This window comes from Protopterus annectens, chromosome 2.part1 (genome assembly GCF_019279795.1).
Source record: "Protopterus annectens isolate FY-2018-M chromosome 2.part1, PAN1.0, whole genome shotgun sequence".
Lineage (NCBI taxonomy): Eukaryota > Metazoa > Chordata > Ceratodontiformes > Protopteridae > Protopterus > Protopterus annectens.
The window spans coordinates 1,640,643,063-1,640,656,612 of NC_056729.1; the positions used below are offsets into that span (position 1 = coordinate 1,640,643,063).

Consider the following 13,550-nt stretch of genomic DNA (forward strand, 5'->3'; position numbering starts at 1 on the left):
TTTACAAGTAACCCCCATGCCTCCTGCCCCTACTCTACCTTAATACAGTATGCAGACGATTCCACAATAATTAACACCTCCAACAATAATATAAAATCTCCACACTGTCACTCAACAATCCTTGCACCTAGTAGAACACTGGCTAACTGAAAACAACCTGCGTCTCTTCCCCAAAAGTCCAAGCTTCTTTTCCTTCCAAAAAAACCTCAAGTCCAGCTAAAGGCAACTTCACCATTTCACCCTTGGATAATACAATTATCACCACTGACTTAAACACCAAATTGCTTAGTGTTACTATAGATGACCAGTTAAAATTCGACCCACATATCATAATCTGGATCAAAAAGTCTAGTCAAAAACTAGGTCTTCTATATCGCAACAACAAATATATACCTAACAAATAGGGTTACCACGGTCCCTCTTTGGGCAGTTGTGTCCTGCAAGAAAAACAAAATAAAAATGCCAATTGTCTTGAGATTTTAGGACAAAAATGTTTCATAGCTTTTCTTTAATAGTTGCATAAAACAGTAATTTTATACCTGAAACACCCAAATATTCTATGAAATAGTAAAAGTAACTAAAATGCTACACAAATAAGCTTTTATTTTGGCAAAGAAGTGAAGTTCTGTCCTTTGCACTGCCCAGGAGTATGTTTTGTCCTGCAAACAGTCACCTTTTTACAAAAAAAAGTCCCATTTTGGACATTTGAAAAGGTGGCAACCCTAGTAACAAATCTAGATCTATACTGGCTCAAACAATTATTCTACCATCCCTGCTGTATACTGCTCCCATACTTACTAACCTCCAAAATATTTTGACCAAACTAGAAACCACCTATAACAAGATAGCAAGATTTGCAGCCAGTAATGGCTACAAATTCCATTATTGTATATCCCTGAAAAGCTTAAGATGGCCTGAGCTCCCCCACATGTTTCAGATGTCAAACTACAAATTTCCCACAGCGTCTTAAATAGCTCCAACTTCTGCCCTGCCCTTACATCTATAATTACACCCTACACACCCAATCCTGGCTTCAGAAGCACACAACAAAACCTTCTGCAGGTGACCAAGCCAAACAAATATTGGAAAAATACTTTACAGTGATTCAATTGCATACTCATGGAACAAACTTCCATAGTCCCTTCGCTCCACTACCAAAAGTGGCAAATTCAAAAAGCAACTAAAAATTAATCTCCAACATGCATGGATATGTACTTGTCAGGAAATTACCTAATGAATTTTTCTTCTCTCAATTAACAAATTTGCCTGGTATCTTCCTAAACTGTCTACATATAGTACACTCTGCAATTAGTACCTGTGCTATTAAATGCATCTTTGTTGTACTATGCCGTACTGTTACGCAGATTTTTTTTTATTGTAGGCATTGCTAGATTCCTTGTAAATAATTTAGTGCTAACCAAATTTCTCAAACATATTGTTACTGCATTCTCAAAATACTGTACTTTTGCCTTGTATATATTCATATTGTATATATCTCTCTGTTTTTGCAGTAAATATCTTACAACTTGAATTGTTAGGTTTTTCTTATTTTTTAATTACTTTCCTGGAGCTTTTCCCCTTCGGTCTCCGCTGAAAAAGGGCTCTCGGGCCCAGTCGGACTAATCCGGTGAACAAATGTAAAAATAAATAAATAAAAATTGTGTTGGTAATTTATGAAAAAGTTATCTGATAACACTTGTACAAATCTAATTTCAGTGTACTGTATTTTTCTGGTGTCTGTGCTGTAGGTTTATCATATTTTTGTGCTCAGTTATTGGAGTGTTCTGAACAGTTTTGATCATAGGAGGTTACTAGGCTAATGGCCCTGGGGCCCTTACAAGCCTAGCCAAGAGTTTATCCCCAAAAGGAAACCTCAGTCAGCACCTGTCGCCCCTGTTATTGAGGGACACAGGTGGAACCCATGGAATAAATTTGTGGTTTCCAATCCACTCAAGGTTATGCAGAGGGTCAGCGAGGTGGTCTGTTTGAAGTGTATCGGAAATCTATTCCAGCGACGGGGCATCATGGTGGTCATCAGAGAGAGAGAGAGATTTGTGTCCCACTGAAACATTTGTTTAACAAAATGAAGACTGATCTATTACTGCAACAAAATCTTCAGTAAGCTTTTTTTGGTGTTCACTCCCTCCCTAGCAAATACAACTTATACTCTCTTTTTTCTTTTTTGTTAACAGAAGTTACACTTGATTGCCTTTGAATTTGTGTTATTTGTGTACTACAGATGAGGACCTGTAATTTGATTAGGAAATGGGGAAATGTTAGCATGTACCAGGTAAGATAACCGTTTGTTTTTTGTAGACAAGAACTTACCTGTTATAGAGAGATGCTAGGAAGTCTTTCATTGTCATTGTTAATAATTTGTGACTAGCATTCATGTTTATTTTTCAGGTCATGTTTCTTGGGATGAATATAAAATCAAATTTTTAGCAAGTAAAGGCTTTGATGAAAAGGAGGTAGCACAAAAGATTAAAAATAATGAAGATTTAAAAATTGATGAAGAAAGTAAGTATTGCCTTTAAATCGCATGCATTGTCCAGGAATTACTGTGTTGCTCCTTGGAACTGTTTTAAGTGTGTAATGTAAATGAACTGCAGTTATTGTTTAGTCTAACAGTTGACTTGATTAATTTCGCTTTGAACTTTAATACTCCCCGAGTACTCATTTACTGTTTTATGTTTTTATAGTTCCATAGCTTGGTAAGTTTTCAATGTAGTAGTAGGTAGAATGTCTTGGAAAATTATGACAGAGCATTTTTATAGTTTGACAAGGGTCCTCTTAGTATGAGACAGATGTAAGCAGCTGTTTAGTATATATTATTTGAGTAAGTGACTGTAAGTTGCATTTACAGTTGCATTCAGATTTCAGATATGTTAAATGGGTGGAATAATTGTTGCACTGATCTTAACAAAAAAAGGCTGAGAAACATTTGTTAATAGATTACAAGCTTTTGTAGTAGTCTTGTATATGCAGTAATAAATATCTTGGAATAAAATAAAGAACTGTACCTTGCATTATATTTCCATTTCAGATACAACAGAAGAAATATCTATGAACAGTATCCTTTTGCCATTATAATGTATAGAACATTTAAAACATTGTTATAGAAGTAGGCACTATTGGGACAGTTGAGCCGATGGTGGGATTCAAATACCATTAGTGCAGGCTCAATCACCACATTTGCTAGGCAGTGGTTAGATTCAAATCCCATTAGTGCTAGACTGGTCTCCAGAATCGGTAGCGATGGTGAAAATACTGAAATTGAACTTACAACTCATCTGATAAAGCTGATGTAGGGAATGTATGTACATCTTTACAGCCACAAGGTGAAGTATTAAGTGGTTTATGCACAAATCCAAAACTCAGAGCTGCTGTTAGTTGAGGTAGGATACTCACGCTAAAACACTAGTAAAACTCAGTCCAAAAAGATGCGTGACTTTCCAATGAGCAATAAAATGAAAGTAGAAATTCAAACAAATAAATCCATGTAAGTTAGCAAATTGTTTATTCCAAACGAGTAAGCGCTTTCGCCAAAGGCTTCTTCAGACTCTTTACACAAACTAAAACTTTGAACATCACTTTTAAAACCAACAAAAGCTTGTGATAGGATCTCTATAATCACATGTTTCCTTCATTTAAAAATACAGTAACCCATTAAACTCAGTTCCATGAATGTTACCTTGTTCAGCTAAGAAAAATACTAGTATATTAAAAGTAAGAACTGAATAGTTCAAAATAAACATACATAAAAACATACATAAAAACATACATAAAAATGCATTGGTGCCCAAGCATACATTATATTATATTAAACAATTGAGTATATCTCAGAGCCTTGTCATATTTACTTATCATCTCATGGTGCTTTAGAAACATCTCGTACTGAACTTTCAGGCAGTATATATCAAAAAGCCATTTCAGACTTGGTTAGTATAACCCAAACTGCTTGTAATGCACATATTTACAAAGTGTGACATTAGATATTTCCGTGTTTTACTGGAAGTTCATATTATCCAGAGTAGACTCGTAAAACAGTCAACAATTACAGGTGGTTAAAACTTGTATCACATTAGTTAGGCTATTCTCGTATAAATCAAAAGTTAAAACAGTTTTCAAAATTACTTATTTTCTGTAGACTCTGAACGCTTTTAAAATTCACAGCACAACAAAGTATTCCTTGCGCGTATGTGCCTGGTTAATTCTTGAATGCAAAACAAAGAACGCTACTGCGCATTTACGCCATAGCGTTCATAAAAATAAACATTGTGTCTATTTAAAAGCCGATTAGGCTTCGACGAGCATAAGTGCATGACGAGCTTTTCAATAGCTGTCCATTAGTTCATGCCTTAGTCTCTTCAATCTCCGTTATTAAACAGGGACATTTGACATTTCAGGATGTGAACGTAACTTACAAAATGTGGATGGAAGAATGCTTCAACAATAAGCGAAGCAACAAAACGTCTATATGGAAACAGAGCAATATCTTAATAATTAACTTGACTCTCGTACAGATCCACAATGGTGGAAATAAGCACACTGACTTAAGCAACCATTAATTGCACTTTATAATTGTTACATCCTTGATACCCAAGTTTAAAATATAGACATTGTGAAATGTTAAAACTCTTATGTGGTGAAGCGGAAAATATAGGAAGGAATACATGAGGGGAAAGGGAAAATGGGAAGTATTTTGGCACATATAATCTGTTAATCCCGAATGGCATCCTGAGTGTCTTACATTAGTTTTATAAACAGTACTTTTCAATACTAAATATATGTGTGCAAAGATTCATTTCTTGTGACAAATGTTGAAAGTGTATGAAATGCCTACAATATGTCTGAGTATATAGATGGGTCATCTACACCATGGTCATAATGTTGTGAGGAAAATGTACCTAACTAATGTGGAATTTAGAACAGTTAGTGGGAGATCTCTTTACCTGTAATCTTCTACTTTTCAAAAATGGCTTTATTTGGATTTTATCGTTAAGGCCTGGTGGTTTATCGGACCTTAATCTTATGATCCATCTTGTTTCTTGTTCTAAAGTTCTGTTAATTAGATCACCACCTCTGAATCCTTCATACACACATTGAATGGCACAGAACTTAAAGGAATGACTGGTACCAGTTGAACTTTTATGTCTAGCCAATGCATTGGTTTCTGTACCTACTCTAAGGTGGTACGTGTGTTCCCTAATCCTCTCCTTAAATGATCTATTTGTTTTCCTATGTAGTAACTATTACATCCTAAACATTTAGCCATATATATGACATTTTACTTTCACAGTTGGTGTTAGTGTTAAAATTGTAAATCGTCCTGTAGTAGGGTGCTCAAAACTAGTTTCTTTATTAATATAAATACATTGATTGCAATGACCACAGGGTACTGTGTTTCTATTCACTGTCAACCTGTTAACTAGTGGATGTCTTGGTCTACATAGGATACTCTTCAGATTGGGAAGGTTTTTATAAGCTATCCGAGGTGTGGGGCCAGCAATCTCACTAACTTCTATATCTGAATTCAAAATACCCCAGTGTTTCTTCATAATGCTTTTCACTTGCAGGCTCATTTTACTAAAAGTAAGGTTAGCTCTAACTTCATTCCTAGGGAACCTGAGCTAGTGGTCATTGCTTCATGTGCCATAAAATATGGTTTAGCAGTACTTGTTCTTAAGGTCTCCACTGTGTTAATAGTGTCTAATATTTCTTTTTCTTTGTAACCTCTCTCCAGAAATCTCTCCTTCATGTCCTCTATTCCTGAAACATAAGTTTCTTGTTGTGGATTCAATCTAGATACCCTCATAAATTGTCCTTTAAGGACGTTTTGAAATACATGGCGGGATGCATACTTTGTCTATGTAATATATTGTTTCTTTGGCAATCTTTTCTATAAATAGTTGTGTTGATCATACCATTGGTCATTCTAAATACTTCACGCCCAAAATGGAAGATTGCTAACTGAGAAGTTGGCAGTAAATTTTAAGAAGTCCGTGGTATTGTCCAAGTAAGAAACAAAGTTTAATAGGGAGGTTCATCTCCAAGCCATATAAAAGAGGTCATCCACAAAGCGACAGTACATTGCAGCATGTTCTATAAATGATAGATTATTGAAGAGAAAAGTATCTTCCCATCTGGCCATGAGTAGGTTGGCGTAGCTATTTGCACTTGATGTGCCCATAGCCACGCCATCCTTCTATAAGTAAATGACTTCTTCAAATGCAAAGACATTATTAGTTAATATAGTCTCTAATAGCCAGATCACAAGGTCAATCTTTCTACCAGTGAAGTCTGTATGTGCTTTCAAATATTCAGTGATCAGTCTTATTCCTCGTCATTGGGGATCACTGTGAATAAGCTAACCACATCAAGTGTCACAAAGAAAAAATGTTGGTTCGTATCCAATGAGTGAGTTTGAGAATATAGGTCTAAAAGAAATTGCTTACTATCTTTCAGGATCTTCTTATTACCATTAACTAACGGTCTAAGTACACTCTCTAGATAAATAGATAGGGGTTCTGTTACCCACCCTTGACCTGCAACAATAGGTCTAAATGGTGGGTCTCTGCTGTTCTTATGGACTTTAGGAAGTCCCTGTATGATCGGTATAGTGGGATTGTTCACCTTTAGGTATCCATACGGCTAATTTAAATAACATGGTCTTTAGTGTTTACAATACCCTAGATGACCTGGTACTATCGCATGACATAACACAAGAGCTGTATTGATACCTAAAGGTGAACAATCCCACTATACCGATCATACAGGGACTTCCTAAAGTCCATAAGAACAGCAGAGACCCACCATTTAGACCTATTGTTGCAGGTCAAGGGTGGGTAACAGAACCCCTATCTATTTATCTAGAGAGTGTACTTAGACCGTTAGTTAATGGTAATAAGAAGATCCTGAAAGATAGTAAGCAATTTCTTTTAGACCTATATTCTCAAACTCACTCATTGGATACGAACCAACATTTTTCTTTGTGACACTTGATGTGGTTAGCTTATTCACAGTGATCCCCAATGACGAGGAATAAGACTGATCACTGAATATTTGAAAGCACATTCAGACTTCACTGATAGAAAGATTGACCTTGTGACCCTGCTATTAGAGACTATATTAACTAATAATGTCTTTGCATTTGAAGAAGTCATTTACAGAAGGATGGCGTATATGGGCACATCATGTGCAAATAGCTACCAACCTAGTCATGGCCAGATGGGAAGATACTTTTCTCTTCAATAATCTATCATTTATAGAACATGCTGCAATGTACTGTCGCTTTGTGGATGACCTCTTTTATATGGCTTGAGATGAACCTCCCTATTAAACTTTGTTTCTTACTTGGACAATACCACGGACTTCTTAAAATTTACTGCCAACTTCTCAGTTAGCAATCTTCCATTTTGGACGGAAGTATTTAGAATGACCAATGGTATGATCAACACTATTTATAGAAAAGATTGCCAAAGAAACAATATATTACATAGACAAAGTATGCATCCCGCCATGTATTTCAAAACGCCCTAAAGGACAATTTATGTGGGTATCTAGATTGAATCCACAACAAGAAACTTATGTTTCAGGAATAGAGGACATGAAGGAGAGATTTCTGGAGAGAGGTTACAAAGAAAAGAAATATTAGACACTATTAACACAGTGGAGACCTTAAGAACAAGTACTGCTAAACCATATTTTATGGCACATGAAGCAATGACCACTAGCTCAGGTTCCCCTAGGAATGAAGTTAGAGCTAACCTTACTTTTAGTAAAATGAGCCTGCAAGTGAAAAGCATTATGAAGAAACACTGGGGTATTTTGAATTCAGATATAGAAGTTAGTGAGATTGCTGGCCCCACACCTCAGATAGCTTATAAAAACCTTCCCAATCTGAAGAGTATCCTATGTAGACCAAGACATCCACTAGTTAACAGGTTGACAGTGAATAGAAACACAGTACCCTGTGGTCATTGCAATCAATGTATTTATATTAATAAAGAAACTAGTTTTGAGCACCCTACTACAGGACGATTTACAATTTTAACACTAACACCAACTGTGAAAGTAAAAATGTCATATATATGGCTAAATGTTTAGGATGTAATAGTTACTACATAGGAAAACAAATAGATCATTTAAGGAGAGGATTAGGGAACACACGCACACCTTAGAGTAGGTACAGAAACCAATGCATTGGCTAGACATAAAAGTTCAACTGGTACCAGTCATTCCTTTAAGTTCTGTGCCATTCAATGTGTGTATGAAGGATTCAGAGGTGGTGATCTAATTAACAGAACTTTAGAACAAGAAACAAGATGGATCATAAGATTAAGGTCCGATAAACCACCAGGCCTTAACGATAAAAATCCAAATAAAGCCATTTTGAAAAGTAGAAGATTACGAGGTAAAGAGATCTCCCACTAACTGTTCTAAATTCCACATTAGTTAGGTACATTTTCCTCACAACATTATGACCATGGTGTAGATGACCCATCTATATACTCAGACATATTGTAGGCATTTCATACACTTTCAACATTTGTCATAAGAAATGAATCTTTGCACACATATATTTAGTATTGAAAAGTACTGTTTATAAAACTAATGTAAGACACCTCAGGATGCCATTCGGGATTAACAGATTATATGTGCCAAAATACTTCCCATTTTTTCCCCCCCTCATGTATTCCTTCCCTATATTTTCCGCTTCACCACATAAGAGTTTTAACATTTCACAATGTCTATATTTTAAACTTGGGTATCAAGGATGTAACAATTATAAAGTGCAATTAATGGTTGCTTAAGTCAGTGTGCTTATTTCCACCATTGTGGATCTGTACGAGAGTCAAGTTAATTATTAAGATATTGCTCTGTTTCCATATAGACGTTTTGTTGCTTCGCTTATTGTTGAAGCATTCTTCCATCCACATTTTTGTAAGTTACGCTCACATCCTGAAATGTCAAATGTCCCTGTTTAATAACGGAGATTGAAGAGACTAAGGCATGAACTAATGGACAGCTATTGAAAAGCTCGCCATGCACTTATGCTCGTCGAAGCCTAATCGGCTTTTTAAATAGACACAATGTTTATTTTTATGAACGCTATGGTACGTAGCACATTGTAGCGTTCTTTGTTTTGCATTCAAGAATTAACCAGGCACATACGCCGCAAGGAATACTTTGTTGTGCTGTGAATTTTAAAAGCGCTTCAGAGTCTACAGAAAATAAGTAATTTTGAAAAACTGTTTTTAACTTTGATTTATACGAGAATAGCCTAACTAATGTGATACAAGTTTTTAACCACCTGTAATTGTTGACTGTTTTACGAGTCTACTCTGGATAATATGAACTTCCAGTAAAACACGGAAATATCTAATGTCACACTTTGTAAATATGTGCATTACAAGCAGTTTGGGTTATACTAACCAAGTCTGAAATGGCTTTTTGATATATACTGCCTGAAAGATCAGTACGAGATGTTTCTAAAGCACCATGAGATGATAAGTAAATATGACAAGGCTCTGAGATATACTCAATTGTTTAATATAATATAATGTATGCTTGGGCACCAATGCATTTTTATGTATGTTTTTATGTATGTTTTTATGTATGTTTATTTTGAACTATTCAGTTCTTACTTTTAATATACTAGTATTTTTCTTAGCTGAACAAGGTAACATTCATGGAACTGAGTTTAATGGGTTACTGTATTTTTAAATGAAGGAAACATGTGATTATAGAGATCCTATCACAAGCTTTTGTTGGTTTTAAAAGTGATGTTCAAAGTTTTAGTTTGTGTAAAGAGTCTGAAGAAGCCTTTGGCGAAAGCGCTTACTCGTTTGGAATAAACAATTTGCTAACTTACATGGATTTATTTGTTTGAATTTCTACTTTCATTTTATTGCTCATTGGAAAGTCACGCATCTTTTTGGACTGAGTATTAAGTGGTTTAGTTTTACACAGTATTCATTTTACGTTTTGTCAGATTAGTTTAGAAACAGGCTAAAATGAGCTCTTCTGACAGCCACACCAAGGTGTAGGTGTCACAACTGACTAAGGAGTGTAAAGCAAAAGAAGATCTGAAGTAGTTAACTTCATTTGGTCTGCAACCTGTGGGATACGGATCCGATCTCGGATCCGAGCCGGCAGCTTTACAAAGCTTAGATCCGAGCTCCGAGCTCCTACCCTTACCCATAATCCCCTGCCAACCCTGACTGACCTCCTATCTAGTTTGCCGCACTTCTGAACAGCAGCTAGATTACGAGCTCCTGGTCTTTTGGTCAGATAAGTCCTTATTTCTTAATTTTCTCTCTAAACTTGTGAGTGTTTTGTGTTGGTTAGGTTTCCCTTATTATAACCTCATTTTTAATTAACCTTTTTAAATTTTAGTCAAATTTTTCCTCCCCATCCCACGCTGGTCGTAGTCGTGTGTGTGTGTGTGTGTGTGTGTGTGTGTGTGTGTGTGTGTGTGTGTGTGTGTGTGTGTGTGTGTGTGTGTGTGTGTGTGTGTGTGTGTGTGTGTGTGTGTGTGTGTGTGTGTGTGTTTAGTGTGTGTTTAGTGTGTGTTTAGTGTGTGTTTAGTGTGTGTTTAGTGTGTGTTTAGTGTGTGTTTAGTGTGTGTTTAGTGTGTGTGTGTGTGTGTGTGTTTGGGGCCTACTGAGTGAGTTTTTCTTTTTAGTTTAATATGTCTGAGGCCCCAAAACCAATATTTTCTAAGTGCACCGAGTGTGGCCATAAGCTCTCCCCAGCGGATGGCCACACTCGGTGTGTCCGGTGCCTTGGGGTTGAATACCTCTCCTCTGGGTGTTCTATCTGTGCGGTGTTCAACCCCAGGGCACTGAAGGACCGGAGGTCGAAGCTGATCCTAGCAGGACTCTTGCCCCCAGATTCGGCTTCGGCCTCCGGTGCTTCTGTGGCCTTCTGTGGTGGCCACTCCTGCCCCTCTCCCCCCGGCCGGGACTCAATCTCCCGCTTCTGTCCCGGAGGAGAGGGAGGCCAGGAAAGAAAAAAGGAGGGAGAAGTACCACAAGTGGCGGGCCAAGGCCTCCGCTTAGCCCCCCCCCCCCCCCCGGCTAAGTGGGCTTCTCCCTCCAGGGCTTCTAGGTCTCCTCCTTCTCGGCTCTGGTCTCCATGCTTCTCACCGGGACCCGAGGAGGAGGAGACCCAATCTCCGTCGAGGTCATCGAGGCGGCACTCCCGGGTGGCCTCGTCGAGATCCACCCGTAGCCTTTCGGATGCAGATTTGGACCGGATGATGTGAAGGTTCATCCAGGCCCAGCTGCAGATGGGAGTGCTCCTGCCTCCCCCCCATCCTCCGAGAGGGAGCTCAACACCCTTCTTTTCCCAGATAGCTCCTTCTCCGACACGCTTCCTGGGTTTGGAGCGCTCGGAGCCGGGCAACGTTGGAGCTGGGGGTGGGTCGGCGCCGACAGTATCGGGTACTTCGGCTCCGACTCTTCCTTCGAGTCTGTCAGATCCTTCTTTGTCGGATCCGAGCTCTCTGAGCCGTGGTCTGATCTTCAGATCCAAGGGGGTCTGTGTGCCTTCGGCTCCGTCCAATTCGGAGCACACTGGTCCTTCGGATCCGATGCTCTCGGTGCCGGTTCCGATCCATCCATCGGATCCGGGCGAGGGTCTGCTCTCGGATGCCAGAGAGAGCGTCTCCCCCTCTGTCTTCGATGTGGTTGAGAGGGCTCTGTTGAGTGCATCCAGGCCCCCAGTCCTTGCTACAGTTCCATCCCGCACTCCCTCTCGGTTGGCTCAGGCTTCCATCACCCGGCCACAGGGACAGCCTGCTTTGACGTCTCAGGTCGTTCCACTGGAACAAGACGTGGCTGGTGAGACATCCTCGGACAGCCCCCCCCGAGGATGCTCCTCACAAGCGAAAGTGCAAGAGGAGGCACGTGGACTGCCCCGAGTCCTTGACAGAAGACACGGATTTGGATGAGGGGGGGAAGGCTCCCCAAGGTCACCCCACGAGGATGTCTCCTTTGGAGACATCATGGAAGTGCTTAGGATAGGGGGGGGTCCGCCCCCAAGGCTTCCTTGGACGAATCCGTGTTCCTGGAGGCGTTCAAAGCAGGCCCAGCTACCTCTTGGGTGTCCCCTCCGGCCGACCCCTTAGTGGACCTTATTACCACTAGGGTGTGGAAGGAGCCGGACACTGTGGAGCCAGTACCCAAAGTCCAGACAGAATTCTAAGCCCCCCCACTGAGAAATCCCATTGGAGGAAGGGACCCCCATAGATGCCATGTTGGTGGCGGCAGCCACCAAGAGGGAGTTAGCCCAAGAGAGTCCCTCGGTCCATCCCCCGAGCAAGGAGTCTCGCTCGATGGACCGTCTTGGGAAGCGGGTCTTTAGTTTAGCGACCTTCGCTGTAAGGTCCCTGAACTACATGGCACATGTGATACAGCTGCAGCAAGACCTTATTAAATAGTACGCTGCATCGCCCCCCGAGTCCATGTCGGCGGAGGACAAACAGTTGTACTCCACTCACATGGCCACTCTTAGGTCTATATCCAACACCTCTATGCGGCTTGTATCCCACGCTACAGAGGGAGCCGCTAGAGCCAGCGGAGCGGGCCTAGTTATGAGGCGTCAGGCCTGGCTCTGACATTGTGATTTCGCGGAACCCTTCAAGGTGTCCTTTGCGAATGCCCCCTTCGATGGTTCTGCCCTATTTGGCAAGACAGTTCGTGAGACTTTAGTCCAGAGCGAAAAGGACGGGAAGAAGTTGTCTGCAGTCAGTGTCCTCTTCTCCCCAGAGGTCCTTCTCCAGGAACCAAAAGGGACAGAAGAAGATGTGGTTCCGAAAGTCGCAACAGTCCCAGTCCGCTCCGGACTCCCAGTCCTTCCGCGGCAGAGGAGGACAGGGTGGACGGCGCCCTAGAGGCAGAGGGGGCCCAAAGAACTTTGGGTCCAGAGAAACCTTCTCTGATCGGCCCACGCAGCAACCCTAAGGGGTTGCCCGACTGCTCCACTCTGGAGGCAGTTGGGGGGTGCTTCTCGAGGCACCTGGCAGCTTGGGAGTCCATTACAACAGACCGCTGGGTGCTTCTTATCATATCCAGAGGATACAGAATTTCCCTTTTTTACATTCCCTATACCCCCGAACACCTCCCCGATGTTCCACCCAATCAGAGGGAGGCTGCAGCTGCAGAAATTCAGCAGCTTTTAGAAAAAGGAGCTGTCCAGCACGTCCCCCCAGGCCAGTCCGGATTGGGTTACTACTCAAGGTTCTTTTTAGTGCCAAAAAAGACGGGTACCTAAGGCCCATCCTCTATCTTTCCCTACTAAATCTGTCAGTAACCAAAGAAAAGTTCTGGATGGTCACTCTTCAATCTATTCTCCCCCTCTTGCGGGAGAATGACTAGATGTGCTCGATAGACCTCAAGGATGCGTACTACCACATATTGATGGACGTATGATCCAGGTGGTTTCTCCACTTCCAGCTGGGAGCCAGTCATTATCAATTCAGGGTCCTTCCCTTCGGTCTCACCTCAGCCCACAGGGTGTTCACCAAGGTATCAGCAGTGATA

At 40.5% G+C, this 13,550-nt stretch overlaps 1 protein-coding gene across 2 annotated transcripts in view; it reads left to right on the forward strand.

Annotated features, from left to right (window-relative positions):
- Positions 1-13,550, forward strand: part of SDF4 (stromal cell derived factor 4) — a 469,287-nt gene that overhangs the window by 301,839 nt on the left and 153,898 nt on the right. For both annotated transcript variants that reach the window (XM_044063075.1, XM_044063074.1), the window contains exon 4: positions 2,407-2,520. In XM_044063075.1, coding sequence (XP_043919010.1) covers positions 2,407-2,520 — 114 coding nt within the window. The remainder of the gene's footprint in view (positions 1-2,406; positions 2,521-13,550) is intronic.